Source organism: Watersipora subatra, chromosome 8 (assembly GCF_963576615.1).
Source record: "Watersipora subatra chromosome 8, tzWatSuba1.1, whole genome shotgun sequence".
Taxonomy (NCBI): domain Eukaryota; kingdom Metazoa; phylum Bryozoa; class Gymnolaemata; order Cheilostomatida; family Watersiporidae; genus Watersipora; species Watersipora subatra.
Window position 1 is genome coordinate 36,295,392 of NC_088715.1, and position 10,377 is coordinate 36,305,768.

General features: G+C 35.6%; 1 protein-coding gene across 1 annotated transcript; it reads right to left on the minus strand.

Moving 5' to 3' along the window:
• Nucleotides 1-1,265: 1,265 nt before the first annotated feature.
• Nucleotides 1,266-4,737, minus strand: LOC137402505 (sacsin-like). Its single transcript, XM_068089005.1, has 4 exons — nt 4,640-4,737; nt 3,669-3,832; nt 1,582-1,762; nt 1,266-1,450 (listed from the first exon to the last, which is right to left on the minus strand). The coding sequence occupies exons 2-4, from the start codon at nt 3,696-3,698 to the stop codon at nt 1,266-1,268; spliced, it is 396 nt and encodes a 131-aa protein (XP_067945106.1). The 5' UTR covers nt 3,699-3,832; nt 4,640-4,737.
• Nucleotides 4,738-10,377: the final 5,640 nt, after the last annotated feature.

A 10,377-nucleotide genomic window follows, 5' to 3' on the forward strand; every position in this document is an offset into this window, starting at 1 on the left:
AAGGCAAGAGTATCAGCAGTGGGTCAAAACGCTGCCTTCTTCAATACAATGCTACAGTCACTTGCCTACCAGCAAACTAAGATGACTCAAAAACTATTTTGGTCAGCTTACTTCTACGCCTCCTACAATCTAGCTGAGATTTTACAGATAGTTACCATGCTAATAGGAGAACACGCGACACTCAGCGCAAGATATTTACTGGAAAACCCAAATGTTATTGCTACAACAGGTCCGGGTTTCCTCCAAGTTTACCCTTGTACTATACTTAACTACAGTCAATACGAAATACTGCCAATGGAAGAGAATAATTGCACAGAATTTATTCCGATGATGATCAAAACAGCCGGTACAGAAAAAATAGGATATTTCAATCCAAAAGACAATGTGATACACCCAGACACCTATACAGTCAATTGCAAGACAAAAGAGGCACATTGATGATGCTGGAAGGTAACATCTCTGAATACTTTCCGAACGGGACGATTTCGCCAATTAAGGAAGCCACCGACTTGAGCATTCCGTACATCAACATCTGCAGCCAGCCCCTACAAATACAAGAAACAATATTTAGCAGAGCACATATGTTAAGATGGTCAAACACAGACGATTACGGAGAACTGAATGAAATCCTATCTACCTTAGACAGACAGAAAAGAGTACTAAAGGCTATGGGAATCGTCACGAACCGCCATAACACCCTACATTACAACACCGTAGAGAGCAGAGAGAAACTATTTGGCCCTTCACTATTCAGCTTTCTATTTGGAGGACACGTAACCTCAGGTTATGAGCTCTGGAAGTTCGCTTGCAACATCATTCTTACATTAATGGTTTTATCAACAGTCATCGGAGGAATCACAAAAGGATGCTTTGTGTACAGAGCAAGGAAGAGTGCAACGGTAAATGCTTTACATGTGGAGACGGCACTGGAACTAACCGACATGCCCGAACGAGAAGACGAATCTGAAAAATAGTTCGATGATGACCCATCCGCACCACCGGAAAACTTAGAAATCGAATTATCATTAGAAGACTTAAGCAGTGCACCACCATCATATAAACCCTACGTACCCAAATACTCACGACCAGGAGCAACTGACGAAAAGCGTGAATGATTGAGGGCATGGAATGAATACTTTTCGCAGTCATACGATATACAAACCTCGCGAAGATAACCTGAACAGGTTAATGGTGTTACCAAAGCCTCAAGAAAAGATTGTAGAAGAGCCACAATAGATGTGAAGATCAATGGATTTATCTGCACATCACTCGTCGACGCAGAAGCTACAATAAGCCTTAGCAATACAAGACTTGCTCGCGATGTTAATGTTAATGTGCACAGGAAGACGACTTTTCATAGGCAGTGGAAGGTAGCAGAAAACTTTGCCTGCATAGCCATCCGACTCGGTTTCTTTCATAACTCGAGGCTGGAGTACATCTTGTCTCATATCTATGAAAATACAACAATAAAGGATCAATAGGTATAAAAAGATCTTGTTCTACATAACATTCTTGACCAGCTTCCTCAGCTAAAAAGAAGAAAGTAAGACCATTAAAACACGAGTGAATATAAAAACCCACACTTCTGGTCAAGAGGGACAGCCATTCCTCCTACTGGCGCTAAACCTTCATATCTGAGAGCAATCTCTAAGGCGTCCCAATCGCCCATTGAAGAAATGACCAGCCAGTGAACAGATCGGTCGAGCACTCTGTCGGACAGTCCGAGAAAATGACATACCTCTATGCTCTGCTGGTACCTCATCTGCAACACACGATTCATTCAGTACATTCTACATATTCACATATCTATATATTTTCTGGTAGCATTTTATAAATATTATTTAAGAGTATGTTATACATTGTTTGATGGTAACTTGAATGCACTATGGTAGTACCAAAAATATGCTATGTTAGTATCCTGGATACACAATAATAGCTAATATTAATAACAATAACAGTAACAGCTAACAACAATAGGATACACTCCGTCTTCACCTGCCAACTCAACCTGCCAATAGCGCTATCTTGGAAACCTAAAGCCCGTTTAAACTGTTAAATACGTTTAAACGCCTTCACTTCTATATCTAATTGTTTTTACACAAATCTTTATTGACAAAATAAATATGCAATGAGCCAGGTAATGGAGCTGCTCCTACGGCAAGCAGACGAGGTCTAATAAATATGCAATGAGCCAGGCAATTGTCTGCAATGCACTTGTAGATAATTGGAATGGAGAAATATATTCAGAACACCTCTTTGCAGGTAAATCAACTGAAGATTCCATAGTATCTTTTTAATTTGCTTTCCCTAACTCTTTCGACAGTTTAAATTCAGTAATATATATCAAGAATATGGTTCAAAACATCTAACATTAGTATACACCTGCATGTTGTCTTTTTATATTGATATTCAACTTTTTCATAATGAAGCAATGCCATGTTTTGAACATTTCTTTTATTTTTAGCACCTAAGATTGTCATCTACAACAATGCTTGTGCATTACCCAGGTATGCTCTCAATCGAAATCCGGCCTTTTTCAGAGAGACAAAGTTTCTGGTATATAGATTTCACTGGCACAACCATACTGGTAAGCGGCGTATAAATATAGTCATCATAAATAGTATAACAGTATTTGGTAATATTGTTATATTACATTTTTTGCTATATTACAATATTTGCGTCATTGAGAGGCGCATCTGTATTGCTGATCATGCTTGACTAATTCTGATTTCAGGATGCTGTGGTCGATATAATATAAATGCATACGACCATCTAAAAACTATCAACACTCAAGTTGCAGAGCAACGGAACGCAACACTTGAGAAGCTAAAATCTTCTATAAGCTATCAGCATCAAGACAAATTCTTTCTTAGCTTACAAACATTCTTATCCTTCCGTAACATAATCCATTCACTTCAACTACGAGAGGCACTTACTAACTCGGAGTTTATTATTAAGCAGCTGGTAAATGTATCTTTCCAAAAATAAACTTTGAATAAGGTGATTTGCAGTTAGAATTTATTAGTATTTTGAATGGCAATCTAAAAAGCTATTAATCTACTAGAATTTATTTTTCATCTTGCATTTTATCTCAGGGTTTGGTGTTAGCCAAATGTATAAAATTTTTTTACTTAAACCATTAGTTAATGTTTTTATTTATATTTCTTTATTTTGCTAGAAATAAAGCTGGTACCCACTTGGCATTTAATTCCTTGTTTAAAATCTGATTTTTTATGGATATGTCCGAATGCCACTGTAGGAAAACTCCATAAAACTGATTGGTAACCAAGGGGATAATACATATTAGACAAGTTCAAATCATGAAAGGAATCTTGTGAAGCTTGTTGTTTGAGTTGCTTGTCCGCGGGCAGGCAACTCTAGCAAGGTTGTTCACATGATATGAACTAATGTTAGACATTCATGCAGAAATTTTCTTGTGCGGAAATACAGTCTTTTGACCCATCAAATACCATAGAACCTTACAATAGATCAGATACTATTGAACCTTATAATATATCAGATATCATAGAACTTTACAACTGATCAAATACCATAGAACAATAGAGAAAATTCATAGCTTTCTATCAATGCTAGTCATTTTTTAATGTTTACACACAAAATTAAAATTACCTTTAGTCAGGAAAAATGGAAGAACTCTAGGAACGTACCTCAAGCTGAATCATTATTTCGCAATTCATGAATTTATACTCTTGCTGATCAGAACTGCCTTCAAAACTGTCACCATCTATCGGGTGGCGATAACTGTAGATGGTGCAGGTATAGAACTTGGCATGAAAGTTTACGTATAACTGACATTCCTCCTCGGCAAGCACTAAAAAAACAGGAAAATGTGACAGTTCCATAGTGCAACAGTGTACAGCAGCTCATCAGTTTACCACCTGAAAAAAATATAACAGAACTCTTGTGTTACTAACTACTAGTAATAGAGGTTTTGTCACAGCAGTAAGTAATATCAACTTGAACTGTATTTTTGTGCTACGCTAGGTAACTCAATGTGTAAACATAGAGTTACCTAGCGTAGCACAAAAAATGTATTAAAGTATAAATACAGCCGTCACTGTCTTTACCAATAAGATTTCACCATCATAGTTATATTACTCTACTTCAACCTTCCAAATTTAAGGGTTAGTTATCGATACAACCTTTGCTGTACTCTAACTGTATGAAGGGCGAACCTGACAATAGCTCAGTTACCAGAGAACTTTGCAATTGCTCAGGTACCATAGAGCCTTACAATTGATAAAGTACCAAAAACTTTACAATACATCAGGTACTACATAGCCTTACAATACATCAGGTACCATGAAGCTTTATAATAGATAAGATACCATAGAACCTAACAATATATCAGGTACAATAGATGATTGTTCAACTTATAGAATAAAGAAGTAACTTGTACTGGTAAATATCAGCATTACTTACAAGAGCTTAACACTTTCACTATACCTGAACCATTAATATTTAATTTAGCACCTACAAGTTAAGTAAAAGTGCACAAACTAAACATAGTCAAAATAGAATAATATGAAAAGCAAATTCAACAGTCTAGTGTATTTGAAAACAACTGTTTTAAAACTGTCTTGTGGTGTCAATTCTGCATTGTCAGGCTGGCTGGTACCTTTGCAGTAGAGAACAGTGAGCTGACTTGTTGGATTTATCAGATCATGTGTGAAGTTGAGCTTTTTACCAGTAGGTGTTACTGGTATGCAAGCATGTGACCTCATTAAGGTTGATAACAGCTTGTCCTCGCTGTCAAAGGCATGCAGAAGCATAAGGTTCCGGATGTCCTCTGCTACTCTGAATTAAAGAAAAAATAACCATGTCATAAAAACCAATCATATGTCGACTAGTTTCAAAAGTATTCTCAACTTCAACCAGATGTGAAGCAATTAAACAGTTTCTTTTTCAGTGAATAATTAAGTGAGCATACTCAATGAATAATATGCAACATGTGCATTCTATGCTATCATAAGTGTAGTGTCCTTTTTTCTGTCTGATGCCACAATTAAAAGTTGGGAAAAATATTACAATGCGTAGGATTCGAATTTGCAACCTTCAATCCACTACACCCAAATAGAATAGATACCATAGAACCTTACAATATATCAGATACCATTGAACCTTATAATATATCAGATATCATAAAACTTTACAATCGGTCAGGTACCATAAAACTTTAAAATAGAGAAAATACATAGCTTTCTATCAATGCTAGCCACTTTTTAAAATTTACACGCAAAATAAAAATTACCTTTAGTCAGGAAAAATGGAACAACTCTACGAACGTACCTCAAGCTGAATCATTATTTCGGAATTCATGAATTTATACTCTTGCTGATCGGAACTGCCTGCAAAATTGTCACAACCTATTGGTTGGCAACAACTGCAGATGGTGCAGGTATAGAACTTGGCATGAAAGTTTAGGTATAACTGACATTCCTCCTCGGCGAGCACTAAAGAAAACAGGGAAATGTGACAGTTCTATAGTGCAACGGTGTATAGCGGCTCATCAGTTTACCACCTGAAAAAAAATATAACAGATCTCTTGTGTTACTAACTACTAGTAATAGATGTTTTGTCACAGCAGTAAGTAATAGCCTATCAACTTGAGCTGTATTTTTGTGCTACGCTAGGGAACTCTATGTGTCAACATAGAGTTACCTAGCGTAGCACAAAAAATGTATTAAAGTATAAATACAGCCGTCGCTGTCTTTACCAATAAGATTTTACCATCATAGTTTTATTACTCTACTTCAACCTTCTAAATCTAATGGTTAGTTATCGATACAACCTTTGCTGTACTCTAATTGTATGAAGGGCGAACCTGACAATACCTCAGTTACCATAGAACTTTGCTTCTGATCAGGTACCATAGAGCCTTACAATTGATAAAGTACTAAAAACTTTACAATACATCAGGTACTACATAGCCTTACAAATTATACATCAGGTACCATGAAGCTTTATAATAGATAAGATACCATAGAACCTAACAATATATCAGGTACAATAGATGATTGTTTGACTTATAGAATAAAGAAGTAACTTGTACTGGTAAATATCAGCATTACTTACAAGAGCTTAACACTTTCACTATACCTGAACCATTAATATTTAATTTAGCACCTACAAGTTAAGTAAAAGTGAACAAACTAAACATAGTCAAAATAGTATAATATGAAAAGCGAATTCAACAGTCGTGTGTATTTAAAAACAACTGTTTTAAAACTGTCTTGTGGTGTCAATTCTGCATTGTCAGGTTGGCTGGTACCTTTGCAGTAGAGAACAGCGAGCTGACCTGTTGGATTTATCAGATCTTGTGGGAAGTTGAGCTTTTTACCAGTAGATGTTACTGGTATGCAAGCGTGTGACCTCATTAAGGTTGATAACAGCATGTCCTCGCTGTCAAAGGCATGCAGAAGCATAAGGTTCCGGATGTCCTCTGCTACTCTGAATTAAAGAAAAAATAACCATGTCATAAAAACCAATCATATGTCGACTAGTTTCAAAAGTATTCTCAACTTCAACCAGATGTAAAGCAATTAAACAGTTTCTTTTTCAGTGAATAATTAAGTGAGCATACTCAATGAATAATATGCAACATGTGCATTCTATGCTATCATAAGTGTAGTGTCCTTTTTTCTGTCTGATGCCACAATTAAAAGTTGGGAAAAATATTACAATGCGTAGGATTCGAATTTGCAACCTTCAATCCACTACACCCAAATAGAATAGATACCATAGAACCTTACAATATATCAGATACCATTGAACCTTATAATATATCAGATATCATAAAACTTTACAATCGGTCAGGTACCATAAAACTTTAAAATAGAGAAAATACATAGCTTTCTATCAATGCTAGCCACTTTTTAAAATTTACACGCAAAATAAAAATTATCTTTAGTCAGGAAAAATGGAACAACTCTAGGAACGTACCTCAAGCTGAATCATTATTTCGCAAATCATGAATTTATACTCTTGCTGATCGGAACTACCTGCAAAATTGTCACAAACTATCAATTGGCAACAACTGCAGATGGTGCAGGTATAAAACTTGGCATGAAAGTTTAGGTATAACTGACATTCCTCCTCGGCGAGCACTAAAGAAAACAGGGAAATGTGACAGTTCTATAGTGCAACGGTGTATAGCGGCTCATCAGTTTACCACCTGAAAAAAATATAACAGATCTCTTGTGTTACTAACTACTAGTAATAGATGTTTTGTCACAGCAGTAAGTAACATGCACTTGAACTGTATTTTTGTGCTACGCTAGGTAACTCTATGCGTAAACATAGAGTTACCTAGCGTAGCACAAAAATGTATTAAAGTATAAATACAGCCGTCACTGTCTTTACCAACAAGATTTTACCATCATAGTTTTATTACTCTACTTCAACCTTCTAAATCTAATGGTTAGTTATCGATACAACCTTTGCTGTACTCTAAATGTATGAAGGGTGAACCTGACAATAGCTCAGTTACCATAGAAATTCGCAAATGATCAGGTACCATAGAGCCTTACAATTGATCAAGTACCAAAAACTTTACAATACATCAGGTACTACAGAGCCTTACAATATATCAGGTACCATAAAGCTTCATAATAGATAAGATACCATAGAACCTAACAATATATCAGGTACAATAGATGATTGTTCAACTTATAGAATAAAGAAGTAACTTGTACTGGTAAATATCAGCATTACTTACAAGAGCTTAACGCTTTCATTATATCTGAACCAATAATATTTGAATTAGCACCTACAAGTTAAGTGAAAGTGCACAAACTAAACATAGTCAAAATAGAATAATATGAAAAGCAAATTCAACAGTTTTGTGTATTTGAAAACAACTGTTTTAAAACTGTCTTGTGGTGTCAATTCTGCATTGTCAGGTTGGCTGGTACCTTTGCAGTAGAGAACAGCGAGCTGACTTGTTGGATTTATTAGATCTTGTGGGAAGTTGAGCTTTTTACCAGTAGGTGTTACTGGTATGCAAGCGTGTGACCTCATTAAGGTTGATAACAGCTTGTCCTCGCTGTCAAAGGCATGCAGAAGCATAAGGTTCCGGATGTCCTCTGCTACTCTGAATTAAAGAAAAAATAACCCTTTCATAAAACCCAATAATATGTCAACTAGTTTCAAAAGTATTCTCAACTTCAACCAGATGTGAAGCAATTAAAATGTTTCTTTTTCAGTGAATAATTAAGTGAGCATACTCAATGAATAATATGCAACATGTGCAATCTATGCTATCATAAGTGTAGTGTCCATTTTTCTGTCTGATGCCACAATTAAAAGTTGGGAGAAATATTACAATGCGTAGGATTCGAATTTGCAACCTTCAATCCACTAAACCCAAATAGAATAGATACCATAGAACCTTACAATATATCAGATACCATTGAACCTGATAATATATCAGACATCATAAAACTTTACAATCGATCATGTACCATAGAACCTTACAGTTGAGAAAATACATAGCTTTCTATCAATGCTAGTGACTTTTTAAAATTTACACGCAAAACAAAAATTACCTCTAGTCAGGAGAAATGGAACAACTCTAGGAACGTACCTCAAGCTGAATCATTATTTCGCAATTCCTGAATTTATACTCTGGCTGATCGGAACTGCCTGCAAAATTGTCACAATCTATCGGTTGGCGACAACTGCAAATGGTGCAGGTATAAAACTTGGCATGAAAGTTTAGGTATAACTGACATTCCTCCTCGGCGAGCACTAAAGAAAACAGGGAAATGTGACAATTCTATAGTGCAACAGTGTATAGCAGCTCAACAGTTTACCACTTGAAAAAAATATAACAGATCTCTTGTGTTACTAACTACTAGTAATAGGTGCTTTGTCACAGCAGTAAGTAATATCAACTTGAACTGTATTTTGGTGCTACACTAGGTAACTCTATGTGTAAACATAGAGTTACCTAGCGTAGCACAAAAAATGTATTAAAGAATAAATACAGCCGTCACTGTCTTTACCAATAAGATTTTACCATCATAGTTTTATTACTCTACTTCAACCTTCTAAATCTAATGGTTAGTTATCGATACAACATTTGCTGTACTCTAACTGTATGTAGGGCAAACCTGACATTAGCTCATTTACCATAGAACTTTGCAATTGATCAGGTACCATAGCACCTTACAATAGAAAAAATACATAACTTTCTATCAATGCTAGTCACTTTTCATATGTTTACGCGCAAAACAAAAATTACTTTTAGTCAGGAAAAATGGAAAAACTTTAGAAACGTACCTCAAGCCTAATCATTATTTCGCAATTCATGATTTTACACTCTTGCTGATCAGAACTGCCTTCAAAATTGTCACAATCTATCGTGTGGCGATAACTGTAGATGGTGCAGGTATAGAACTTGGCATGAAAGTTTAGGTATAAATGACGTTCCTCCACGGCGAGCATTAAAAAAAACAGGGAATTGTGACATTTCCATAGTGCAACAGTGAATAGCAGCTCATCAGTTTACCACCTGAAAGAAATATAACAGATCTCTTGTGTTACTAACTACTAGTAATAGATGTTTTGTCACAGCAGTAAGTAATAGCCTATCAACTTGAGCTGTATTTTTGTGCTACGCTAGGGAATTCTATGTGTAAACATAGAGTTACCTAGCGTAGCACAAAAAATGTATTAAAGTAAAAATACAGCCGTCACTGTCTTCACCAATAAGATTTTACCATCATAGTTTTATTACTCTACTTCAACATTCTAAATCTAATGGTTAGTTATCGATACAACCTTTGCTGTACTCTAACTGTATGAAGGGCAAATCTGACAATAGCTCAGTTACCATAGAACTTTGCAATTGATCAAGTACCAAAAACCTTACAATAGCTCAGGTACTACAGAGCCTTACAATACATCAGGTACCATAAAGCTTTATAATAGATAAGATACCGTAGAACCTAACAATATATCAGGTACAATAGATGATTGTTCAACTTACAGAATAAAGAAGTAACTTGTACTGGTAAATATCAGCATTACTTACAACAGCTTAACACTTTCACTATACCTGAACCATTAATATTTAATTTAGCACCTACAAGTTAAGTAAAAGTGCACAAACTAAACATAGTCAAAATAGAATAATATGACAAGCAAACTCATCACTGATGTTTATTTGAAAACAACTGTTTTAAAACTATCTTGTGATGTCCATTCTGCATTTTCAGGTTGGCTGGTACCTTTGCAGTAGAGAACAGCAAGCTGACTTGTTGGATTTATCAGATCTTTTTGGGAAGTTGAGATTTACCAGTAGGTGTTACTGGCATGCAAGCGTGTGACCTCATTAAGGTTGATAACAGCTTG